This window comes from Carcharhinus amblyrhynchos, chromosome 6, assembly GCF_965287045.1.
Source record: "Carcharhinus amblyrhynchos chromosome 6, sCarAmb.v2.hapA, whole genome shotgun sequence".
NCBI lineage: Eukaryota > Metazoa > Chordata > Chondrichthyes > Carcharhiniformes > Carcharhinidae > Carcharhinus > Carcharhinus amblyrhynchos.
This window is the reverse complement of record NC_137329.1, coordinates 69,636,479-69,664,063: the sequence shown is the minus strand read 5'-3', so window position 1 is coordinate 69,664,063 and position 27,585 is coordinate 69,636,479. Positions and strand designations below refer to the sequence as shown.

The window sequence follows — 27,585 nt, the reverse complement described above, 5'->3', positions numbered from 1 at the left end:
GCAGTAAGACCTTACCCAAACCTTTCACCCTGCTTGTACTTTGCGACATTTAAAACTATGCTGTCCATTTCCTATCTCGCACCAATTTCTGCTCACCCGGAGTGGGGCAATGATTACCCTCCAATTCCATACAGAACAAATGAGACTCAAGCTTTTTTGGTCACTGGTTTATTCAAGCATATGCAAGGAACATAAGAACATAAGTCCTGCCTAATGGCTTCAGTGGTACCAATGTTTAACTGTACAAAGTTTCTGCTCACCCAAGGCAGGGAATTCAGATGCACAGGGTTAAATCCAGGTTCCCCATTCAGGCAAAACACTCTTTTTGATTTAAACTGCAGGTGGTGGTGTAGTCACGTATAGGTGGCAGGAATGCTGCAATTCAGAGTGAACCAGGACTGGCGTGGGTGGCCACGCACCTAAGACATTGACATGTGTGCAGAAAATGAGGCGAATGAAAAGTTAATCTAATTTTGATGAGACAAATGTTGACCAGGACACTGGGAGAATTCCCTGTTCTTCACATCATGCCATGTGACATTCACCGGGCTGCCTGAACCATTGAAACCAGCAGACGGGCCCTCAGTTTAACATTAAACAAAAATAAATGTAGACAAGACCTTAGTTATGACTCAGAATTGGATTCTGAGTGAGTATGAGCAGCTAGGTGTGAAATTAAAAAGTAGAATCACAAAGGTAATAATCTCTACATTACTCCCTAAATCACCAGCAAATTAGCATATAGTAAATAAGATCAGAGAATTGAATATGTGGCTCAAAGGTTGGTGTGGGAGAAATAGCTTTTGATTCATGGGACATTGGCACCTGTACTGAGGAAGGAGGAAGCTGTATCAATGGGCTGGTCTTCACTGTGCTGGGCCTAAGTGTTCTAGTATGATATGATCATCATTACAGAGATGTGGCTGCATGGTGACCAAGCTGGAGACTGAATATTCAAAGATAGTTGAAATTTTTGGAAGAAAAAAGGGAGTGATGTAGCTCAGTTAATAAAGGAGGAGGTCAATACAGTAGTGAGAAATTATCTTAGTTCGGAAGAACTAAATGTAGAATCTGTTTGGGTGGAGGTGAGAAATAGCGAAGAAATAATTCCACTGAATTCAAAAGCTGCAAATGCAACAACTTCATTCAAGAAAGGAAAGGAAACAGAAAGCGGGAAACAACAGGCCAGTTCGCCTCGCCAGAATTTAGGGAATTTTGGAAGATTACAACTAATGCATCCATTATCTTGGCAGACGCTTCTTTTACGACTATAGAATAGAACATAGAACATAGAACATAGAACATTACAGCGCAGAACAGGCCCTTCGGCCCACGATGTTGCGCCGACCAGTTAAAAAAAAACAACAACAATGACCCACTAACCTAAACCAATCCCTTTTCATCCATAAACCTGTCCACAGAACTCTTAAACGCCCCCAAACTAGGCGCATTTACAACTGCAGCAGGCAGGGCATTCCAATCCCTCACCACCCTCTGGGTAAAGAACCTACCCCTGACATCTGTCCTATAACTACCCCCCCTTAGTTTAAAGCCATGCCCCCTCGTGCTATATTTTTCCATCAGAGGAAAAAGGCTATCACTATCCACCCTATCTAAACCTCTAATCATCTTATATGTTTCAATAAGATCCCCTCTTAGCCGCCTTCTTTCCAGCGAAAACAACCCCAAATCCCTCAGCCTCTCCTCATAGGATCTCCCCTCCATACCAGGCAACATCCTGGTAAACCTCCTCTGCACCCTCTCCAAAGCCTCCACATCCTTCCTGTAATGTGGGGACCAGAACTGCACACAGTACTCCAAGTGCGGCCGCACCAGAGTTTTGTACAGTTGCAACATAACGCTACGACTCCTAAATTCAATCCCCCTACCAATAAACGCCAAGACACTGTATGCCTTCTTAACAACCTTATCTACTTGATTCCCAACTTTCAGGGATCTATGTACACATACACCTAGATCCCTCTGCTCCTCCACACTATTCAAAGTCTTCCCGTTAGCCCTATACTCAACACATCTGTTATTCCTACCAAAGTGAATTACCTCACATTTCTCTGCATTAAACTCCATCCGCCACCTCGCGGCCCAGCTCTGCAACCTGTCTAAGTCTTCCTGCAAACTATGACACCCTTCCTCACTATCTACCACACCTCCGACTTTGGTGTCATCAGCAAATTTACTGATCCACCCAACTATACCCTCATCCAGATCATTAATAAAAATCACAAACAGCAGTGGCCCCAACACAGATCCCTGAGGCACACCACTTGTAACCGAACTCCATGATGAATATTTACCGTCAACCACTACCCTCTGTCTCCTATCCGCTAGCCAATTCCTAATCCAGTTCCTTAGATCACCCCCAATCCCATACATCTGCATTTTGTGCAGAAGCCTACCATGGTGAACCTTATCAAACGCCTTACTAAAATCCATATACACCACGTCCACTGCCTTACCCCCATCCACCTCTTTGGTCACTTTCACAAAAAACTCAATAAGGTTAGTAAGGCACGACCTACCCGCCACAAAACCATGCTGACTATCTCCAATCAACTCATTACTCTCCAAATAACTATAAATCCTATCCCTAATAATTTTTTCCAAAACCTTGCCCACAACAGAAGTGAGACTCACCGGTCTATAATTCCCGGGGAAGTCTCTGTTCCCCTTCTTAAACAATGGGACAACATTCGCTAACCTCCAATCATCTGGTACTATACCAGAGGCCAACGACGACCTGAAGATCAGAGCCAGAGGCTCTGCAATCACTTCTCTTGCCTCCCAGAGAATCCTGGGGTAAATCCCATCCGGACCAGGGGACTTATCTATTTTCAGACCCTCCATGGAGGCTATCTGATCCTGGGAGACTACAGCCTTTGAAAAAATCAGGAATCCATTATTAAGGAAGTGACAGCAAGACATTTAGAAATTCATCATATAATCAAAGAGAATCAACATGGTTTTGTCACAGAGAAATTGTGTTTGACAAATTTCTTACAGCTCTTTTAGGATGTAACAAGCAAGGTGGGTAAACGGGATTTCCAAAGGCATTCAATAAGGTGCCGCTTAAAAGGTTACTACACAAGGTAAGAGTTCAATGTGTCAAGTTGGTGTACTAGCATGGAAGAGGATTAGCTAACTAGCAGGAAACTTTCAAATGATCAAATGTAATAATGAATCAGTGCTTATATCAAGGCAAGAATGTGGAGTTAAGACCACAGTTAGCTCAGCCATGATCTTATTGAAGGTTGAATGGTGGAGCAGGCTTGATGGGCCAAGCAGCCTACTGCTGCTCTACCACTGATTCTTGTGACCTGATGTTCTGTAATCATGTTCTATCTACTAAACTCATCTCAAACTCCGTGGCCTGGGCCTCGGCTCCTCCCTGAGACTGGATCCTGAATTTTCTAACCCACAAGACCACAATCAGTAAGGACAGGCAACAGAACCTTCTCCACAATCAACCTAAACTTTGTGCCCCTCAAGGCTCTCTCCTCAGCCCCCTACCATACTCCTTATACACTTATGATTGTGTGGACAAATTCCCCTCCAACTCGATTTTCAAGTTTGCTGATGACACCACCATAGTGGGTCAGATAACAAACAATGATGAGAAGGAGCTCAGGAAAGAGATAGAGAATCTGGTGAACTGGTTCTATGACAATAATCTCTCCCTCAATATCAACAAAATGAAGGAGAATAGTCATCAACTTTAGAAAGCATAGTAGAGGACAAGCCCCTGTCTACATCAACAGAGACGAAGTAGAAATGGTCAAGAACTTCAAGTATTTAGGTGTCCAGATCACTAACAACCTGTCCTAGTAACCCTCCATGCCGACACTATAGTTAAGAAAGCCCACCACCGCCTCTACTTTCTCAGAAGACTAAAGAAATTTGGCATGTCAGCTTTGACTTTCATCAACTTTTACAGATGCACCGTAGAAGATATTCTTTGTGGTTGTATTACTGCTTGGTATGGCTCCTGCTCTATCCAGGACAGCAAGAAACTACAAAGGGTCGTAAACAAAGCCCAGTTCATCACACAAACCAGCCTTCCACCTTCTTCCAACAGGAAAAAGATACAAAAGTCTGAGGTCACATACCAACTGACTCGAGAACTCTTCTTCCCTGCTGCCATCAGATTTTTAAAGGATCTACTGTGCAATAAGTTGATCTTTCTCTAAACCCAGCTCTGACTGTAACACTACATCTACACTCTCTCTTTTCCTTTTCTAAGTACGGTATGCTTTGTATAGCATGCAAGAAATAATACTTTGCACTGTATACCAATACGTGACAATAATAAATCAAATCAAATCAAATCACTATATATGTTCTTATTGCGGTGAGTGTTAGAACTCTGTGATGTGCATGAACCAGGAGATCTTTTCTGCCATTTCTGAATTTGTAGAGGATGTGACCACTTGCTCTGGAGTTAAGAGGAATGGTACTGACTTAAAATCTAGGAGACTAGTAGTTTATTGACCAGGCAACCAACCAATCAGTTATTAATAATCATACAAAAATGCTGTCAAAAATCTTATTCCAATCTCCTACCAGATGGTAATGAGCTATCATAGGATACTTGTGGTTTTGTTAGGTACAAGAATGGATTTTGTGCTGGTCACCTCTGAGGAATTGAAATTTCTATACTTGGCCATTTAAATGCAGCTGGGATACAAATAGGGTAACATACATTCAGAAACTGCACATGGTCATCATGGGATGCCCAACCTGGGTTATTTATATCAGCTGTTCCGTTTAAAATAGCCATGAGCAGACAGTCCATTTCCCTCTACCTCTTGCTCGTGTCTCCAACTCCCTCTGTCACCAGCTTCCTCTTTCACTAACTCCCTCCCCTCTCTCTGTCTTTCAGTCTATCTGTCTCTCTCTCCCTCTGTCTCTCTCTCTGCCTGCATCTGTCTTTAGCTCCCCATTTCTGCAGAAGACTGTAATCTTTGCCTTATATCCCCAGCAATCCCATGTTGAGATCTGTGGAGAAATACATCATTATCTTTCCAGAGGCCAGCCCTCAGGATCATTAAACAAACACGGGGGGCACCTGGGAAGAACACTGAGTTGGGAAAAACTTGAAACAATGAATTAAGAGTATTACACAATGTTAAACTATGTTGGATTAGTTAGGCCTCCTGGGATTGATACATTAAACAGTTCTGTAACAATACAACTGTCCATTATGTGTTGTATATGTTAACTGGATCCAAGCTGACTGGTGAAGTCAAAACAAGAATACAAGAGCCTTTCTTTGTTGAGAGTGTTTATTGACTTTGTTCAGTCTGGCTGCCAAATTCTCCAACCTTGCTGAAGCAGAAGTGTGGACTGAATGGCAGGTAGGACTGTGCCCAGTGACTACCCATAACCTACTTCACTGAATCGCAACAATGGCATTGACACAACAACAACAATTTTAACACACTATACCAGTATTTAACTCTTATACGCCCAATATCTGCTGTCATGGTAATATTTCTTTAAGAATATTTTGGAATCATTGTGAACGTTACATTGATAGTCACCAGGCTTAAATTCAGAGTGAGCAGATTAAAACAGACACCGAATATAACTCAAAGTATACAGCAAAAGCCTCCAGCTCAGTGTTTGTGAAGACAGACTCTGCTTACAGACAGTACATCAGGTATTGAGAAAGACCATGATAGCAACAACCAAACAATGGTGTAAATTATTGAATGTTGTTTACCTCAGCACAGCACAGTCTCCATGCCCACTCAAATAACACCATCACAGCTTCATGAGATCAATCGAGTTGATTCACTATTCATCAAACTGGCCTTATTTTGCATCACCCTCACCACCCCTCCCCCCACCTCGCCATTTATTCCAGACAACATAATTTGCTGTAGAATTCAACTTTGTACAAACAAATTACAGAAATCACTGCACGCCATCGCCAAGAGATGCTGCCCAGTATTCCCACGGAATCACTTGGCCCCATTAAGGGGGAAGTTACGAGGAGAATTTCTAGACTTACGCAAGGAGTGCCATTCATCTTGTCGGATAGTTTTAGTGATGTTGTATGAAAGGTTTTTCGGAAGGATTGCTGAGGAGTAGTGATATTTGATTGGCGTACATCTGTTTATCACACCTGAGAGGAGAGAAACAAACAAAGGTGTTAAACACTTTTGACAAGAAGACTGCACATCACATCTTCCTATACAGATTACCCACTGTTATCATGGAGTTGCTTTCTCTGTCACCCTCTTTCGCTCTCTCTCTCTTCCTCTCACTGTCATTCTCTTTTTCTCTTTCTCCCCATCTCTCATTGTCACCCATCTCTCACTCTTTTTTGCTATATCTATTTCTTTTTGTCTGAAATTCTTTTCTCAAACTCTTTCCCTCACTCTCACTCTTTCCCTCAAATTCTCCTCGCTCCCACTTTCTTCCTTTGTCTCTCACTCCCTTACTCCTATATTTTCTCTCTTTACCAGTCAATCAGTCTCTGGTTCATCCTCTCCAACTTCTCAGGCCATTTTCCTAACACAAGACCTAGCTGGATAAAAAGCCAAATCTGTCCTTGCTGGAATCTTTAGGTGGGATTTTCTAACAGCGCTCGCCCCAAAACTGGACAATCCCTCCCTAGATCAATGGACCTTTGCATGGTCTGCCCCCTCCATCCGCTACTATTCCTGTGGTGGGTGGGATGGGAAAATTCCACCCCCCCTTTAGGTCCGGCACACCTTTACCAGCAGAAATCAACGGGAGAATGGTACCCATCGATTCACTCGCTCACTCACTCGCTCATCACATTCACACTAAAGTTATGAAGTGCCTCACTGATACACCAGAAAAGATGAAGACGAATTTCAGGGAACTGTTGGAGAAATGCTGGAATTCCCTGTTACAAACGAGCACAAACTTGATCTTTAATTATTTAAAGAATATTTAATTATTCAACACTGTAGTTTTTTATTTATCTGGATAGCTTTTGAATTAACATTCAGTCTCCTATTGCCTTCCTTACTTAGTCCCTCACGAGTAGACTCATCACAGCTGCATCAGCCTCATCTTGGCAGAAATGAAGCATTCTAGAAGTTCCATTAATCCTCTACAGATGGACCAGAATGCACACAAATCCTTGTCAATGTGACATCTTTTCCTTAACATTTCATCAACGGAAGAAAGTAAAAAGCAGGTATGTATCCAAAGGCAGACAATGCCCCCACTGATAGGTCTGTGCTGTGATACTTGTGTTTTACAGATGGATAGCCCTTTATCATGTCAGGCAGCAGAAGCCATTCTGTGATTCACAATGTTTTGTTCTTTACACTAGAGATCAGTATCAGGTTCCACTCTTTGATTCAGGGTCCTGTTCAGAAACCACACCCTACTGGGGAAATCCAGCTCTTACAGACAACATCACCAGCTCCCAATTGAGTCTGCAGCTGGTCCTGGTTTACACTTAAAGGGACTTTCATTTCTGACAGTGTCACTCGGGCTACATATGGCATCTCTTTCCACCCATCCACTCCCAATGATCCATCACACTTCTTCTCCAGCTTCCGGAACTGGATGACTCAAAACATCCCCCAAGGCATGATTGGAAAGACCAAAGGATTGGCTGGAATTCTCCACCCTCGTTTCCCCAAAGCTGGTGGAGCCGAGAATCCAACAGGAGTTTCCCATTCAGATTGTCTCTGTAAACTTCACCCCCCATCCCCCAATGCCATAATAAAGTTCCCACCTTGAAATGTCGGGCATCTTTCTATCATACATTCTCACTCTATAATCCCACTACATTAGGATTTCCCCCACCCCCTAAGGAAATGAAGGGTTTACAACAGATCCTGATCAGCAAGGAGAGGATCATGCCCTGGCACTGTCTCCTGGCACTGCCTGGATGCTGTCCCTCAAAGGGGAGAGAGTCATACCTATGCCCTGTTGTTGCCCTGGCACAGCCTTCAGGGAGAGAGGATCATGTTCTGGCAGTGCTCTGGTACTGTCCCCTGGAATGGCCCTCAGGAGGCAGCGCCAGGGGCAGTTTCTATTGGGGCTAAAGGGATATGGGGGGAAGGGGGATCAGGATATTGAATTTGATGATTACCATGATCCTGGTGGAGCAGGCTCGAAGGGCTGAATGGCTTACTCCTGCTTTGAGTTTCTATGTTTTCTAGTACAAAGGTGCACTGCCAGAGAGGGGGCCTTCAATTTGTGACATTGTGGCCCAACTCCAGGATTCCTTATAGCTAAGTATCAAATATATATGATGGGAAAAGCTAGCAGGGGAGCCAGCGAGCTATGCCCCTACCTGAGGTCACTCTGAGATGATAAAATTCCACCCTCTTTGAATCCTATCACAAATTCTGCTTCCCTCCCCTGCCTGAGGCTGGTCCCAGTCTGTTTACAACCTTGACATGCTCTTCTCCCGGAAGTGAGCTTCAGGTCCCACGCCCACTCCATCACTAAGACCGTCTACATCCATCTTTGTAACATCACCCGACACCAGCTGCAGAGATCCACATCTGCCCTTCTGTTAGCTCCAAGTTCAGCTGTTCCCAAATGCTCCTGGACAACCTCCCATCTTCCCAGCCTGTTTCCCATATACCTGAGCTCATTTAACATGCAGCTGGCCAGATCCAAACTCCCACCAACTCCCAGAAACCCATCACCCTTTATGCTTGCTAGCTCACTCTGCTTCCCATGCAGCAAGATTTCAATTTTGAGACAGAAAATACGGAACTTGAACATCATGGAAAAGAGAAACAAATTGTCGAATCTTTTCATCTTGCATTCATCAGGGCAAACACAAGAATGCCAAATTTCAAAACATCAGTGCAATCAATACTACAAGGAGAGATACTGATTAGCTGGCAGGTCAGTATGTTCAAGATCTGTGCCTTTTTCCCATCACGCAGGAGCTTAAACCTATGCTGCTGCATTGTCTAATGTCCTTTAGGGAAGGAAATCTGCCATCCTTACTCAGTCTGGCCTACATATGACTCCAGACCCATAGCAATGTGGTTGACTCTTAACTACCTTCTGAAAAGGTTGAGCAAGTCACTCAATACCAGGGTAATTAGGGATGGGCAACAAATGCTGGCTTTATTCCATAAAGGAATAAAGAAAAGATCACACCAACTGTTGTGCCCTGGGTAAATAGGTCAGTTGTTTCTGATGGTGGTGGCTGAAGACCATTGGTCAGGAAACAGGAAAATCTCCTCCTCTCAGTTTAATTTCATCTGAGCAGACAGTTGAAGGAATGCACAGCTTACATTATAACTAAAATAAACAGCCAGATTCTGCACACTTGATGAGCAGGTTCAGAGCAACAGGCATTGCAGCATTTCCATCTTCTTCCTGATTCCCCACATGTCAGATTGATTCCTTCGCTTCTCTTTCCAAACTAATTTCTCAATTTGTCCTCTCTCCTCACTGCGTGTCCCCCCCCACCGCCCCTCACCTCCTGCCAGCAGCCCCAGCCTCTCATCTCCTGCTGTAAGCATGACCCCCAGATCCTTTATCCTGGGCAGATTTTGAAGGAAACACTATAACCCTCACCAGTAGCCCACTAGCTTTGCTTATTTGACGGACAGGGATATGCCTTTGCAGTGCCCTGGCACTGTCACCTGGCACAACTGGTGGCGGGGAGGGGGTGGTCACATCCAGTCAGTTTTACTCTTAACAGTTTGTTAAATTCAATTTTTTAAAAGGAAGATTCAGATTTCAAGCTATCATGTTGAGATTCAAGCAGATATTCTCTGTGTTATCATCCATGAATCTAATCTCTGCAGTTATTTTCTCTGAATTATTGGTACAGTAATATAACCAACTTATTACTGTACCCATTTAATTACACAGCTACCTGACAGCCTATCGTCAATGTGACTGCTCTCAGATTGCCGACAGTGTCATTGATTCCAAACTCGCAGCAGAGATCTTTAATAGCATTGACTCCAATTCAGCTGCTTAGCAACCCTTGCATTTTGTCTGTGACTACAACTTCAAATAGCACTGCTTCTCAATCTCACAGACAAGAAGCAAGAGATGCTGTGAAAGGTACACTGCCTTGTAGCACCACCTTGTGAATTCCTCCTGGACTATGGAATTCTTTGATTGGTATCCAAGGTATTTATAAGGCAGAAGACAGTCTCAAGGGAGACTTTCAAACAGAAAGCTCCTGTGACAAATGTTATTAAAAGCCTACATTTGTGCTTTTCTTATCTGTCAAACTGAAGGTTCCTGAACCAAGCAGCCTGGTGAGAATACAAGCCCCATCTCATTTTTCGACTGCTCATCAGGCTGCAGGCTAAGAATGTGCCTGATTTCTCTATTGGGAAAACTCCACGCAGAGCACCACAGGAAGGGCTCAGGTCCTAGTCACAGTCTATGCTTGGTTGGCTAGTCTCAGCAGTGTGGTGCTGAGACCCACAATGCAGAACACCCAAGGCCCACACTATGCTGGAAAGCCGAGGCCCACACCTCGCTGGAAGGCCTGAGGCCCACAGTGTGCCAGAATGCCCAAGGCCCACATTGCACTGGAAAGTCCTGAAACCCACACTGCACTGGAAGGCCTTGGGCCTATACTGCACTGGAAGATCTCAAGGCCCACATTGCACTGGAAGGCCCCAAGGCCCACATTGCATTGGAAGGCCCCAAGGCCCACATTGCACTGGAAGGCCCCAAGGCCCACATTGCATTGGAAGGCCCCAAGGCCCACATTGCATTGGAAGGCCCAAGGCCCATACTGTGCTATGATAAATATTGTGAGTGTGATAAATACGAGACAGTGTGATTAATACTGCAACAGTGTGATTAATACTGAGACAGTGTGATTAATACTGAGATAGTGTAATTAATACTGCGACAGTGTAATTAATACTGCGACAGTGTAACTAATACCGCGACAGTGTGATTAATACTGCGACAGTGTGGTTAATACTATGACAGAGTGATTAATACTTGCAACAGTGTGATTAATACTGCAACAGTGTGATTAATATTAGATAACAAATAAATAACAGGTAACAAATTGTGTTTTTCTTTGTTAGTCAGAGACTTTCTCATAACAACTGCGTAATTCTAAGCGGTGCATTGATTCATCTGATAGTGGACTTAAGAAGGAGGCTGGCAGACAGGCAGTGCCAAGCAAGGGATACAGGTCTCACCGTATATTGAGTGGGGTTTCAGCATGTGGCAAGGGGAATGGTCTGAGGACACAAGAAACATTAGGTAGAGGGCAGAGGGAGATGGTAACGCTTAGAATGATCCAATGATCTGGGAACAGTGCAGAGCGTAAGATACTTTTTAAAGCTATTTTGAAGAAATGCCACAGGGCAAAGAAGAGAAAATCGCAGGAATAACTTACCCAGACACTAGTCATATGTTTCATGCTATGTAAATGAGGGATCTGATACCGTTGGTGAGATTAAGACTTAATTTCCAGAAAATAGATTATCAACCTTAAAAAGTGCTGAGAAGTGCAGCTTTTCCAAGGAATGTTTTAAAAGCCAACCTCTAACAAGCATAAGATGTGCCAAGACACAGGATGTAATCCTGCTTCAGAGGACCTACTCTCCTCACAAAACCAAAACCAATAATTAAAAGAAACAAATAGTTTTGGGAAATGAACTGCAGCCATTTTAAGATAGACATCCCTCATACACACACAGATAGCAAGTGGAGAGGTAGTATAGTATCCCGCCAAAGTGTTTGTCTGAAAGCATGAGAAGAAATCTCGGGACCAGGACATACTGAGAATGAGGTCCCGGGTTTTCTATGCACTGAAGTACAGTCTCTGGAGTTGGGATGATACCCTATAGAAAGAGGTATTTAGATTGATTCCTGGAATGAAAAGGTTGTCTTATTAAAGATTGTACAGACTGGAGTGATTTCCACTAGAATTTACAAGAGTGAGGGGTGCCTTACCGAAATATATACGATCCTGAATGGTCTTGACAAGGTGGATATTTTCTCTTGTGGGTGAATCCATAGTTAGGGGGCACTGTTTTAAAATTAGAAGGCGCTGGAGATGGGGTCATTAAATATTTTTAAGGCAAAGGTAGATAGATTTTTGTTAGGCAAGGGAATGAAAGATTATCAGGGGTAGATGGGAATGAGGAACTCAGTACAAACAGATCAGACATGATCTTATTGAGTGGTGGAGAAGGCTCAAGCAGCCAAATGGCCTATTTCTGCTCCTATTTAGTATGTTTGAACATATGTCAATACATGGAGCCAGCACTATCAGAGAAGGGGGGGGGGAATTGCTGTTGAGAAAATGGAAGAGACAGATATTAATCCCCTGGAGTTTGTAGATATCTAACAGCACAGAGTGAATCAGAATTCCACAGCCTAGTATGCTTCTGCTATTCATATTTAACATGGTTCAGAAGAGATATAACCTTTTACTGAATTTTCGGCAAGAACAAAGTGAAGCTGAGCCACTTGTGATTGACAGGGGCAGTATCCAATCAGGGGGAAGTACAATCATTCAAATCCATGCACAGTTGAGCTTAAATCACTTGGAAAATAAGCTTCAAAAAAATAAATACATTCTTCGTAAACAATTTCTGTTTTCATTTTCAAACTGTCAATATAGAAACCAGTGATGCTTTTCTTTGCCAATGTTAACTCATGGGAGGCATCTATAATAGACAAGGGGAAGCTGTTAACATTGTCAATATGAACTAAGATTCAACAATTCAACCTTGAGTTTCTTTCAACATCCTTAGGGAAAGGAGAGCTACTCTCAAATCATCATGGGATGGAAAACACACCTGGTCTTCAGATTCCACAGATGTGGTTGGAAAACTCTCTAACTGCCTGAGCAAAACAAACTAAGACATTCTCTGTCCCATCAACACACCCAGGACAGGTACAGCACAAGGTTAGATACAGAGTAAATCTCCCTCTCCACTGTCTCCATCAAACATTTCCAGGACGGTTACAGCATGGGGTTAGATACAGAGTAAATCTGCCTCTGCGCTGACGCTGTCAAACACTCCCAGGACAGATATAGTATGGAACTAGATACAGGATAAAGCTCCCCCTACACTGTCCCCATGAAACACTCCCAGGACAAGTAGAGCACAGAGTTAGATACAGACTAAAACTCTCTCTACACTGTCCCCATAAACATTATGTAGAGATAAGACCTGGTGTTGTGAGACTTCTTACCCCATAAACATTCCCAGGACAAGTATAATATAGAGTTGAATACAGAGTAAAGCTCCCTCTGCACTGTCACCATCAAACAGCCCCAGGACAGGTACAGTACGAGGTTAAATACAGTGTAAAGCTCCCTCTATGCTATCCCCATCAATCACTCCCAGGACAGGTACAGTGAGTTAGATGCAGACCAAAACTCTCTCTACACTGTCCTCATCAAACATTCCCAGAACAGTTGCAGCACAGGGTTAGATACAGAGTAAATCTGCCTCTGCGTTGTCCCCGTCAAAGACTCTCAGGATAGATAAAGTATGGGGCTATATACAGAGTAATGCTCCCTCTACACTGTCCCGTGAAACACTCCCAGGACAGGTGCAGCACAGGGTTAGATACAGTTTAAAACTCTCTCCACGCTGTCCCCGTCAAACATTCCCAGGACAGTACAGTATGGAGTTGAATACAGAGTAAAGCTCCCTCTGCACTGTCCCCATTAAACACTCCCAGGATAGGTACAGTGCAAGGTTAGATACAAAGTAAAGCTCTCTGTAATCTGTTCCAATCAAACACTCCCAGGACAGGTACAGCACAGGGTTAGATACAAAGTAAGGTTCCCTCTACACTATTCCCATCAGCATTCCCAGGACAGGAACAATAGTCAGTTGATACCAGGGCTGTGGTAATGTTTGTGTAATTTTGAATACCAATTCAGCACCCTGGCCAGCAATATTGGAACACTAATTCGTATACGAAAGTCGAAATGCCCCCATATAACACAATAACAGCTATCAGACGTGCATAAGGCTGAATTGTTTACCTCATGCTCTACAACCTTCCAAGTTAATGGTGCTCCTCCAATTCTGGCCCCTTGGTCATCTTCTATTGTAAGTAATCTCTCTACCATTGGTAGCCATTTCAACTACTCAGGCCATAAGATCTAGAATTCTTTCCTTAACCCTCCCTGCCTCTTCTCCTCACATTCCTCCTTTAATACACTCCTTAAAAGCCATCTTTTTAACTAAGATTCTGGTCTTCTAACATTTCCTTATGTAGCTCAGTGTCAAATTTCCTTAGATAATATAACTATGTAGTCTTCTGCAACATTTTATTCTGCTAAATGTACTGCAAAAATGCAAGTTGTTGTGGAAAAGTTGCTTATGATGAGAAAATATTATGTCCGCAGAGTCTTTTCTCACTTTTCTCACTATTATCTGCAATCCCCTCATTCTCTGTCAAATGTATCTTGAATGCAATCACACCATGAAGTTGAATGACCTTTCCTAGAAACTCACTGTACAAGTTGTATTTGGGGTTGCTGCTCTCATACTGCAGAGAGCTGCAGCACTGCTTTTGTGCTGCAGAACTGCTCTCGTGCTGCAGAAAGCTGCAGAACTGCTCTTGTGCATCCCACAAGCCCAATGGGAGGACTATCAAACAAATGCTAATGCCGTTTTTCAAGCCCAGCTGCACAAATGTTAAGCCAAACTCCTGCAACATCCACCTCAATGGGAATGGACACTGTTCACCGATGGCCAAAAAGCATTTCCCCCACCAAGTCTTAGTTCTTTTCTCAATTCTTAAATGGCCACCATACTAAAGAGGACAAAGGAAACATTTCAGAGACACTCTGAAATTCTCCTTAAAGTGCAACAGCATTGACATTAATGACTGAGAGGAGCTCACTACCAATTATTCAAATTGGCAACCCTTGTCCATCAAACTCCATTAAACTGCACCATACTTAACAGGTCCAGGCAGTGTCTGACCTGATCATCTGTCCCTCCAACATGGCTATATTCATGGCCAATGGGCACAGTAAGAAGTCTGACAACACCAGGTTTAAGTCCAACCAAGCTATCAAATAAATCGGATGGACTTAAACCTGGTGTTGTCAGACTTTTTACTGTGTTTACCCCAGTCCAACGCTGGCATCTCCACATCATGACTCCCATCGGGCACTACAGGGACTGAGCTGCCTTATCAACCCCTTTAATCACATTTTGGTTTAATGTTTTAAGTTTCATTTATTTTTGTTTAAAAGTAGTTCCCCTTTAAGGGGTGCTTGAAATCATGAAGGGTTCAATAGAGTAAATAAAGAGAATGATTTCTGAAATAATTCCTCTGAGGCTGTGTCCCTTCACCAAATCTGGATTTATTTACATAGCAAGCAACACTCAGACAGGCACTTCCTCATACAGAGGATAAAGCCAGAGTGCCAGTAACCCTGACACTTCACATTATGTCCACAAGCAGGACACCATGATTGAACAAGTCATTGCAGCCTTAATCAGAGAGCTCATATTCTAAGAGATCCACATTGTTAAAGTCATTAGTTTCTAATTTTGAACAGTCGATAACTAGAGGACGTGGATTTAAGTTGATTGATGAAAGGACCAAAGATAAATTAAGAAACATGCTTGTTACACAATGAAACGCTGATCTGAAATACTATGCCTGATACAGTCATGGAAACAAACTCAAATATCAGATATCATCAATAAGAAATTTGATAAACATATGAAGCAGAAAAACAGTAGGGAAAAGCATAGAGGACTGAGCTTATCTAACTGTTTGAAAAAGCTAGTACAGACTCTATAATTATCTTCCTGAGGCCAGTCTTCTGTTACCATCACTCTTTATTTCCAATGTGCTCACAGAGTACAGGTCAAGCTCCAAAGTCTTTTGACTGCCGACCCTGAGTGCAGCCAGCTGTTTTTAAAAACCCCGCTATCCTTTCCCTAAAGGGTGAGCATCCAGTATTCCGGTATAAAGGAGCTCGTATTCCTCAGGGTCCATGAGGAGATCTATTGACCATCCTCTGTGGCCATCATAACATCCCTCCCCCACAAATCTGTTTCTTCCCTAACACCCCGCTACAGAAGGGCTTTTTCCATCACTTAGCGATCAGCCTCGGGTCGACTGGAGGCAGGACCGGATCAGGAGTCTGAAGCAGATTGGAGGGAGCTCATATTCTATATGGCCCCGAGGAGATCTGTTGACGATCCCCCATGCCATCATAACAAACTCCATGGGCTCATTGGCCTCCTCCTCTGCTGCTTATTCATTTATGCTATGATCCTACCGTGCACAACCAACTAGCTAAACTCAGGTTGTAATACATAACTGACCAGGTACATTCCAGCTCTGACACTTAATTAACCAGGCAAACATGGCACCTAATACATAGCTAACCAGATAAACCCATGGCCTAGCACAATGAGAGTCTGAAAATAGGTGAGAATGAAGTTTCATCAAAATTAAACGTCTTCAATCTACTGGCAAATATATTCATTCAACAATCATATTCTTGATTGTAATACGCAGAGTGTACACCTGAAGAACCCCTTATAAAATGGGAGAAGCTAATCTCAAATGTAAAAAACAAACCTGGTAATTGATTGGACGGGTAAGGCTTGTCCAGGTGGTAATGCTTCCCAGGAGAAAGCATTCACTACCTGCAAGAAATGTCAAGTGCAATTAATTGGGAGGGAGGCCTTTGAAAGTAATGGGACTTGAGGCTGCAAAGGTGCATAGACAGATGTGTGGAATAAGCAGGTGTCATACTAATCATGTATCCTGTGATCATTAATTATTTTACAGTAATGTGCAGAGAGATATTGGACCAGAAATTAGATCAAGCTCGAATGTCATGGGACCCTGTTAAATTGGCACTGCCTGTTCATTATTAGTCAGATGGGCAGCCAGCACTGCTCTTGCTATTTACAGGTTATGCACCTGTTGTGTTTGGGGGCGGGGTGTGAAATTGGGCTTCAGAAATGCCACTTAAACTCAAGGTGCAATACATAACTGACCAGGTGAATTCCAGCTCCGACACATAACTAACCAGGTAAACACAGAGTCTAACACACAGCTAACCAGGAGAACACCTGGTCCAGCACAATAACAAGCTGAAAATGGATGAAAATGAAGTTTCTTAAAGGGAGCTGTTCTCAAGCAGCAGGAAAACTTTCTCACAGAGATTTGAAAAGGTCCAAAGTGGGGAATCTAGAGACTCAGACATAGCGATGGAGGTCTTGGTACAGACTGTCGGCAGGAGAAGCCAGTTCTTGTTCCTCTCAGTGGGGTCCTCCAGGAAGTATGTCCATCACTAATTCTCAAAGGTTTTTCAGAAGGGATCAATCCCAAGAGCTTAGCTGCCAGTACATGACTGCCATACCAAATGAAGTTCAATGATCTCACCAGAGTTGTCAAGGTAAGAATCTTGCCTCTCAATTGCTCTCTCCTCACAAGGCCACCACCTCCAGCCTAAATACTTGCAATACTCTCTTCACACTCTGTATCACTTGCCTATAGTTACTGCAGCACTTTTAACCCTTCCTCCTTTTCCTCGTATTCACACACACTCCATTTCCTATTCTCACCACTGTTTTAACCTAATTTCCTAACACTTCAGAAATCACACCAATTTTTCAACCATGGCAGGCCCATTCTTTGAACAACTTCACAAGTCTGTCACTAGACCTCGCTGATTGGAGGAAAGTGCCCCTGTTCTTATGGGTGGAAGGCAGTTATGGCAGCAGACATCAGGCAGTGATGTTCACATTTTTATCCTCTGTTCCCATCTTTCTTGCGCTTCATCTTACACATGGTTTACAACAAGCTTAAGTTGAATTTCAATATCCACTCCTCTCTCTCTCTCTCATTGATCTGCCTTCACACTTGTCCATCTGTTGTTTCAGCTGCTGACGATATTCATGCAGACCCTCATTTAAATACTGTAACAAGTATTTTTCCTTAAGGGCAGTTCGGGATGGGCACAAAGGCTAGCCTTGTCAGCGATGTACACATTCCATGAATAAATTATTTTTAAAAATCCTAACTTGCATTCTGGAATTCTACAACGGAGCTTGGTGCAATGTGAATGGTGATGAGCCTGAATCATAGGATATGTACACACACTCATTCCTTCAGCTTGGACTCTCTGGTGCCAGTTTTATGTCAGTCAACATGGACACTAGATAATCAAATCTCTGGGCCATTGCCTTATCTGTTTGCATGTTGACAATATTGCATGTAAATATCCGGGTGGGTTTAGACACCAATAAAAATGTCCCCCTCTGCTCTCTCATGGAGAACAGGGAGAACTAAATGGACTTTGGAACAGCCAGTAGCTCATGCACAGTTTGTAGATCCACACCCAGTCAGATGGGTGTGGAACACCATTTAGATACTGAGAGTTAAGCACTGAAGTTCGATATTCAGTTCTATATCCCACAGGTTGAACACACATGTGGTGGGAAATAGTCAAGTAAAATGCTCTTTTCATGATGGCTTGATCGATCCTGCAATGTATTTGTCCTGTTGGTTAGACAAGAGGTAGCCACAGTCACCTCCATTGAGGTACACCACTGAAGGACGTCCACTGACGACTGACAATGGCAGATGGGGTCCAATCCGAACAAATGTGAGGTAATGCATTTTAGAAGGTCTAATAGAGATAGGAAATATACAATAAATGGCAGAATCCTTCAGAGTATTGATAGGCAAAGGGATCTGGATGTACAGGAACACAGGTCAGTGAAAGTGGCAATGCAGGTGGAGAAGTAGCCAAGAAGGCATAAGGCATGTTTGCCTTCATCGGCTGCGGCATTGAGTTTAAAAATTGGCAAGTCACGTTGCAGCTTTATAGAACCTTAGTTAGGCCGCACTTGGAAACATCAACCTATGTGAACTATGTAGACACTGCCTGAATTCCCAACATAGGAGTTTAGGTGCAGGGCTGGCCATTTGACCCCTTGAGCCTGTTTCAATATTTACCTAGATCATTCAAAGAACAAAGAACAAAGAAAACAGGAACAGGCCCTTCGGCCCTCCAAGCCTGCACCATCCATGCTGCCCAACTTAACTAAAGCCGCCTACCCTTCCGGGGACCATATCCCTCTATTTCCATCTCATTCATGTACGTGTCAAGATGCCCCTTAAAAGTCACTACCATACCCGCTTCCACTACCTCCCCTGGCAATGAGTTCCAGGCACTCACCACTCTCTGCGTATAAAATCTGCCTTGTACATCTCCTTTAAATGTTGCCCCTTGCACTTTAAACCTGTGCCCCCTAGTAATTGACTCTTCCACCTTGGGAAAAAGCTTCTCACTATCCAATCTGTCCATGCCTCTCATAATCTTGTAGACTTCTATCAGGTCACCCCTCAACCTCCATCACTCCAGTGAGAACAAACCAAGTTTCTCCAATCTCTCCACATAGCTAATGCCCTCCATACTCAGGCAACATCCTGGTAAATCTTTTCTGTACCTTCTCCAAAGTTGCATATCCTCCTGGTAGTGTGACGACCAGAATTGAACACTATATTCCAAGTGCGGCCTCACTAAGGTTCTATAAAGCTGCAACGTAACTTGCCAATTTTTAAACTCAATGCCCCGGCCGATGAAGGCAAGCATGCCTTATGCCTTCTTGACGACTTCTCCACCTGCATTGCCACTTTCACTGACCTGTGTTCCTGTACATCCTGATCCCTTTGCCTATCAATACTCTTAAGGGTTCTGCCATTTATTGTATATTTCCTATCTGTATTAGACCTTCTAAAATGCATTACCTCACATTTGTCTGGATTAGACTCTATCTGCCATCTCTCCGCGCAAGTCTCCAACTGATCTATATCCTGCTGTATCCTCTGATGGTCCTCATCATTATCTGCAAATCCACCAACCTTTGTGTCGTCTGCAAACTTACTACTCAATCCAGTTACATTTTCCTCCAAATCATTTATATATATTACAAACAGCAAAGGTCCCAGCACTGATCCCTAAGGAACGCAGCTTGTCATAGCCCTCCATTTTGAAATGCAGCCTTCCACTGCTACCCTCTGTCTTCTTTGACCAAACCAGTTTTGTATGCACCTTGCTAGCTCACCTCTGATCTCATGCGATTTCACCTTCTGCATCAGTCTGCCATGAGGGACCTTACTGAAGTCCAGGTAGACAACATCCACTCCCCTACCCTCATCAATCATCTTCATCACTTCCTCGAAAAACTCAATCAGTTATGAGACACAACCTCCCCTTCACAAAATCACGTGTCTCTCACTAATACATCCATTTATTTCCAACTGGGAATAAACCCTGTTTCAAAAAATTCTCTCCAATAATTTCCTGACCATTGATGTAAGGCTCACCAGCCTGTATTACCTGGTTTATACTTGGTATCCTTCTTATACAAAGGAACAACATTGGCTATTCGCCAATCCTCTGGGACCTTCCCTGTAAGAAGTCTCACAACACCAGGTTAAAGTCCAACAGGTTTATTTGGTAACAAAAGCCTTTTGCTACCAAATAAACCTGTTGGACTTTAACCTGGTGTTGTGAGACTTCTTACTGTGTTTACCCCAGTCCAATGCCAGCATCACCATGGGCTGAGACAGTGGGACGGCGGCGCGGGCTCGTTGGGCCGAAGGGCCTGTTTCCCGTGCTGTGTTGTTCTTTGTATCACCGCATCATGACCCCTGTAGCCAATGAGGATACAAAGATTTCTCTCAAGGCCCCAGCAATTTCCTCCCTTGCCTCTCTCAGTATTCTGAGGTATATCCCACCAGGCCCTGGAGACTTGTCAACCTTAATGTTTCTCAAGAACCCCAATACCTCCTTTTTGATCTCAACATGACTCAAACCATCTACATTTCCTTTCCCAGACTCATCATCCACCAAGTTCTTCTCTTTGGTGAATACTGATGCAAAATACTCATTTAATACTGCACCCATTTCCTCTGGCTCCATGCATAGAAACCCTCCCCTATCCTTGAATGGACCAACTCTCTCCCTGGCTACCCTCTTGTTCTTTATGTATGTGTAAAAAGCCTTGGGGTTTTCCTGAATCCTGCTGGCCAATGCTTTCGCATGACCCCTTTTAGCCCTTCTTACTCCTTGCTTAAGTTTCTTTCTATTTTCCTTGTATTCCACAAAAGTAAAGTTTATTTATTAGTCACAAGTAGGAGACATTAACAGTGCAGTGAAGTTACTGTGAAATTCCCCTGGTCGCCAGATTCCAGCATTTGTTTGAGTCAATGCACCTAACCAGCATGTCTTTCAGATTGTGGGAGGAAACTGGAGTACCGGGAGGAAACCCACGCAGACACGCAGAGAATATGCAATCTCCACTCAGACAGTGACCCAAGCCATGAATCGAATCCGGGTCCCTGGCACTGTGAGGCAACAGTGCTAACCACTGTGCCACCCCATGAATGTCATGGCTGATCTTCTACCTTAATTCCATTTGCCTGCACTATACCTTGATAACTTTAAATTGCCAACCTCTGAACATCCTCAATGACTGAGCCTGCACAGTCTGAGGTAGATAACTCCATCCAGGCAGTGAAGAAATTCCTCCTCATCTCAATACTGAACAGGCTATCTCTTAGTCAACAACAAAAACAGAAAATGCTAGAGAAACTCAACAGATCTGACAACATCTGTGGAGAGAATAGTCTGCATGACCCTTCATCTTATTCCCTGGGTTTACATTGCAACCCCACCTCCCCATGCCTGCCCCAGTCATGGGAAACATCCTTCCTACATCTACCCATTTTGTAAATTTCAATCAGGTCACCTCTCATTCTTTTAGTCATAACCTGTCAACCTGAGAATGACCCAGTTGTTCCTACTCTGTTTTCTGTCCATTAACCAGTTCTCAGTCCATGCCAGTATATTGCAACGAATCACATGTGCTCAAATCAGGGTGGCACAGTGATTAGCATTGCTGCCCCACAGCAGCAGGTTCAATTACGACCTCATGTGATTGTCTGTGTGGACTGTGTATGTTCTCCCCTCTATGGGTTTCCTCCAGGTGCTTGTTTCCTTCCACGCTCCAAATATGGGCAGCACGGTAGCACTGCGGTTAGCACTGCTGCTTCACAGCTCCAGGGACCTGGGTTTGATTCCTGGCTTGAGTTACTATCTGTGTGGAGTTTACACATTCTCCTCGTGTCTGCATGGGTTTCCACCGGTTGCTCCAGTTTCCTCCCACAGTCCAAAGATGTGCAGATTAGGTTGATTGGCCATGATAAAATTGCCCTTAGTGTCCTGAAATGTGTAGGTTAGTGGGTAAATATGTAGGGATGTGGGGGTAGGGCCTGGATGGGATTGTGCTCAGTACAGACTCGATGGGCTGAATGGCCTCTTTCTGTATTGTAGGGATTCTATGATTCTATGTGTAGGTTAGGTGAATTGGCCATGGTAAATTGTCCATTAGTGTCCGGAGGATTAGCAGGATAAATATGTGGGGTTACAGGAATAGGGCCTGGGTGGGATTGATGTCAGTTTAGGCTCGATGGCTTCTGCATTGCAGGGATTCTATGTTTACTAACTTATTTGGGACCTTAGCAAGAACCATTTGAAAATCCATAAACACCAAATCCAACAGTTCTGCCCTATATATTTTGCTAGCTCATTCTCAAAACACTTCAATAGGTTTGTGAAACATGATTTCTCTTTCATAAATCTAGGTTGTCTATGTCCAATCCTGCCATTATTTTTTAAATGTCCAGTTATCACATTCTTTATAATAGATTCTAGCATATACTTCATTCCTTGTGTCAGGCTAACGGTCTGTGGTTTTCACTTTCTCTCTCCCTCCTTTCTTGAATAGTGGGGTTACATTTGCTGCCTTCCAAATGTAACAAATCATTCGGGAACCAATGAATTTTGAAAGATGGTCACCAATGCATCCACTATCTCTGCCGTCACCTGTTTCAACACTCTGGGATATCGTTCATCAGATCCAAGGGATTTATCAACTTTCAGTGCTACATTTTACAAATAATAATTTCTTTCTGTTCCTCATTGTTGCTAATCTTGGATCCATAGTATTTCTGGGATCTTTTGTATCTTCCTCCCTGAAGACAAAGTATTTACTTCTCTGTTGTTTCCTTACTTTACTAGAAATGCCCCTATCTCTGCCACTAATGGGACCAGATTTGTGTTTGCTAACCCTCTCCTTTTTACATATCTATAGAAACTTTTACAGTCAGTTTTTATGCTTCTTACTCAATTCATTTTTGATTTTCTCCTTCTGTAACAGTTGCTCAGTTCTCCACTGCTGAATACTAAAATCCTCCCAATCCTCAGGCTTGCTTTTTTTTTAGCAGCTTTATAAGGCTCTTCCTTTGGTTGAATACAATCTTTAACTTTGCTTGTCTGCCATGGTTGGATTACTTTTCCTACTGAGTTTTATTCCTCAAGGGAATGTAAATTTGATGTAAACCATTTATTAAATGCTCATCGTGGCCTGTCCACTTTCATACTTGTTAATGTAGTTACCCAATCTACCACAGCCAACTTGCTCCTCATACCTTCATAGTTTCTTTTGTTTAGAATTAAAACCCTATTATTGGGTTGAAGCACAGTCAACACCCTCCCTTCATGAGGTTTCTTTTCCACCGAAATCTCACTAATCTCAAAATCATGATTAGCGAGTAGGAATCAATTAGATAGGTTCCAGCCCTGCAAAGGCAGCATTAGTTTGGGCAGTGTTATGATGTGGTATCTTTATACAACAGATAGGGAGTCTCTGAGCAATATATCGATTAAGAAACTGCCTCCCATCCCTCTGGACACTGTGGGACCTATTTGACCATTTTGATCTAAGTGCTAGGCAGACTTGGAACTAGGAGTTTTTCAGATCTGACTTTTAGACCAGTTCTCCAGCACCCCCATACGCACTCTGCCTGAAAAAATAACAGTGATTCCGAACCGTGCTGCACAAGCCTGTGAGCAGGGCTTAACACACCCAAAACCCTGCAGCTCCAAAAGGTGCCTCCAACTACGCATGCAGAGAAAAAAATGATAGAATGCGGCTCCCCTACCACATGTCTCTCAGGCCGGATAATGCCTCCCCCGGCCCCCGCAGACACTGCCCCACATCCACAATATTATTGACCTCCACCCACCCACCACCCAGACCGATCGCAGCCCCTTCTCCCCCACCAGTTTCAGGCAGAGTGCCCGTCACTGATTTTAGGAATGGTGGTTCCCCTCACCCCCATCTCGGACCTTCCTGCGTAAGGCCCCCATCTCCTCCTGACTCCATTGGCCGGGTGACACCTCTCTCTCCCCGTCCCCAATCTTTGAAGCACTGATCCACCATCCTCCCTCTCCCCATCAGCACGGCTGCAAGTGCTCACTTGCCTTCCCCTCAATGTTAATAAGTAAACTGTATGTAACTTGCTGGAACGCTCTGCCAAACTGCCTGCAGCTGATCTGTCCTTACGAGGGGCAGCTCCATTAAAAACACAAGGATGGACAGGCAGGCAGGTATTCCTGCACAAAATGTGTGCACGAGCAGGACCCCCACCACCCCCCACCCCTCCCAAATTTTCTGAGGGCAACCTGGGGAAGCTACTGGATGCAGCAGAAGTGAGGGAGTGGGACACCTCTTCCCCTCTCCCAGGAGGACGCAGACCCAGAGGACTGATGGAAATGTGGCCTGGGAGGCAGTCGCTGACTCGGTCAGTGCCAGGGCACTGTCGCCCCCCCCCCCCCCCCCCCCCCCCGAACCCCAAAGCAGTGACAGAAAAGAGTCAATGACCTCATCCTTGCAGCAAGGGTGAGTGCTGAACACCATCTTGCATCTTCCCCAAATCTCCACCAGATCTTTCCATCCCCAGCACCCTGCATGCTACCATGCTCCCCCAAGCACCTCCTTCCTATCTCCCCAAGAGCCCCATTGTATTTGCCCTGTCAGGGCCACTACACGATACACTGCAGGAGACACGCCATCATTTCTTTCACGATTCCTTCTGTCTCCACAGGAGAAGACCGAGCACAGGGGAAGACCCATGAGAGGGTGAAGACAGGGAGTGGTGAACCAGACCTTTGGGTCCTCAGTCCCTTTGAGGAGTGGGCGCTGCAGCTGTCAAGGAAAGGGGAGATGCGGGCTGTCAGAGACAGCATGGTCGGGCTGCCGTCAGGACGTGAGCACCTGTCCATCCTCCACTCACTCACTGCCAGGAAATGCAGGAGGGGCTGACAGCAACACTGGACCAGCTGGGAGGCTGTTGGGAGGAGTCTCAAAGCTTTCAGGCAGACCAGCCTGTCTTGCATGCTTCCCGGGCCAACACTGCAAGGGTGGTGTCTGCAGTGGAAAGCCTGGGGTAGGCGATCCTCACCATGAGTAGCAGGCTCCAAGCAATGGCCAAGTCACAGCAGGCCACAGCTGAGGGACTGAACAGGCTTCTTGAGATTCTGTGGCCCATGGCTGAGAGGCTCAAGAGCTTGCAGGAGACCAGTTAGACAATGCTGAGATACAGCGGGCTACGGCAGCAGCCATTGAGAATGTGACCCAGTCTCAGAGAGCACTTGCTGTGACAATTGAGAGGTGGCCCCTGACTCATGTGGCCATCGCAAAGGGCTCGACCACCATGGGTAGGACGCAAGTGGTCCTCCAGGACTGGCGTGCTAGGTGATGCCGGAGCTTCTGGAGCTCACTGCAGAAGCACTGCCGTCCCATGGGGTGACCCAGGGGCCCACAGGAACCCCAGGGGAGGGGAAAGGCCCACGCCTGGGCCTTCCAGCCAGGAGACTGTGGCTGTGGCCACACCTTCTGATTCCCCACTTCCTGACACTGGGGCATCTCAGGGGCAGCCAAATGAAGAGGGTTTCATGGATATACCCCAGACACCTGGAAACAGGCCAGGGCCTTCAAGATCTTGGACCTTGAGAAGACGCCTGCGTATCACAGGCCATGGGCCATGGTAAGTAGCTGGCCCCCTCCGCCTCCGATGTACATTCTGGGGAGTCACTGAGACATAATGGTAGGCCACATAAGTTGAGGAAGTTGTAGTTGCAATGAGATGGCACGGGCATTAGTTAGAAAGGTATTTAAGCACCTTAACATTTTCTGTTCACGTTTTTATGTTAGAACGTCTTATTTAAACTCTTTTTATTGCAATTAAATATTTTTTCACCATATACCTGTGACTAATTTGTCTCAGATTTGTCTCGAATTGGAATCCTCTTTCATTGATGATCGCCGGAGGGATGCTTCATGTTGATGTCAGTTGGGGAGGCCTCTCGATGCTGTGTCACTGAGAAAAGGAAGCCATTGGTTCCCCAGACCCCACGAGCGATTCCCTCCCATGTCCCCACCTTACCCGTGCCCAGGGCCCTGTATGGGAGTTTCAGATTGCTTACCCACTACACAGACATGGGCCCAAGTGCCAGCGTGCATGCAGATCGGAGTCAGACTAGTTTGCACCAGGGCATCATCATAATGGTGTTCAGCGAGTTGTCATCACCCTCCTGCCTGCCAAAAATCTCGGTAATACAAAGTACCCAGGCCCACCACTCTGGTGTGACAATGTTGCAGGAAATAAAAGGAATTTTGGCAGAGGGGTGGTGAATGGAACCCACGGACGTAAACCCCGAGCAACTGATCCACCTGGTGATCAGGGCCTCCTGTGCTGTCCTTGCATGTCTCATTACAGCTGCCAGCCCTCCGGTGCCTGGGTGATGTTCCTCGATATGCTCTTCCTCTTCCTCCTCCTCCTGCTGGTCATCCTCCCCAGCAATGCCCGGCTGGTCAGCCTCCACATTCTCCTCCCCCTCTTCCTCCTCCAATATATCACCTTTCTGTAGAGCCAGATTGTGCAAGGCACAGCACACAACCACTATGTGGGAGATGAACACTGAGTTTTATTAGAGTGGTCCAGGCACTGGAATCACATTTTGAGGAGCCCAATGCACCTCTCTACTACGCGCGGGTGGTTATATGGGCCTCATTATAGTGGGTCTCCGTCTCAGTCACAGGCCCCGCACAGACATCATCAGCCACGTACAAAGTGAGTAATCCAGATCTCCACAAGCCACAGCCGCAGCCTGGGCTCCTCCTCAAATGCCTCCAGGATGTCCGAGCTCCTGACAACGAATCTGTCATGCACACTACCTGGATATCTTGTGCAGACATGAATAATGTTGATATTATGGTCACACATGCTTTGAACATTCAGGGAGTTGAACCCCTATCTGTTGATGAGTCTCCATGGATTCTGTAGGGGGGCCTTGAGGGCGATGTGTGTGCAGTCAATGGCCCCCTGTACGTTCCACAATGACTGCGAATCCTGCCTGGGCATGGTCCAGGTTAAATTTGATGAACCGCCCAGGGCGTACAGGGCTTCCTGCTTGACACAGGTCTGAACAACTGATTGGGAGATGCCACAGACATCTCCACTAGAGATCTGGAAGGAGCCAGTCACATAAAATTTCAGAGCGGCCGTCAATTTGACAGCCACCAAGAGTGGGTGCACCCCCCACCTCCAGGTGCCAGGTCCCGCAACAGGTTGCACAGGTATTGCACTGCCTCATTTCAGAGGCAGAGACATAGGTGGCACACGGTGTCCGACATCTGTTCAAATGACACTCATGCTCAGAACTGCCAGGGTCTCTGCTCCCTCCTCTGG

General features: G+C 44.8%; 1 protein-coding gene across 1 annotated transcript in view; it reads right to left on the bottom strand.

The window, feature by feature from the left end:
- The window catches only part of tmem178bb (transmembrane protein 178Bb), a 323,270-nt gene that overhangs the window by 238,077 nt on the left and 57,608 nt on the right, over positions 1-27,585 (bottom strand). The window contains exon 2 of the mRNA XM_080191666.1: positions 6,032-6,145. Within this exon, the coding sequence (XP_080047792.1) occupies positions 6,032-6,145 (114 nt within the window). The remainder of the gene's footprint in view (positions 1-6,031; positions 6,146-27,585) is intronic.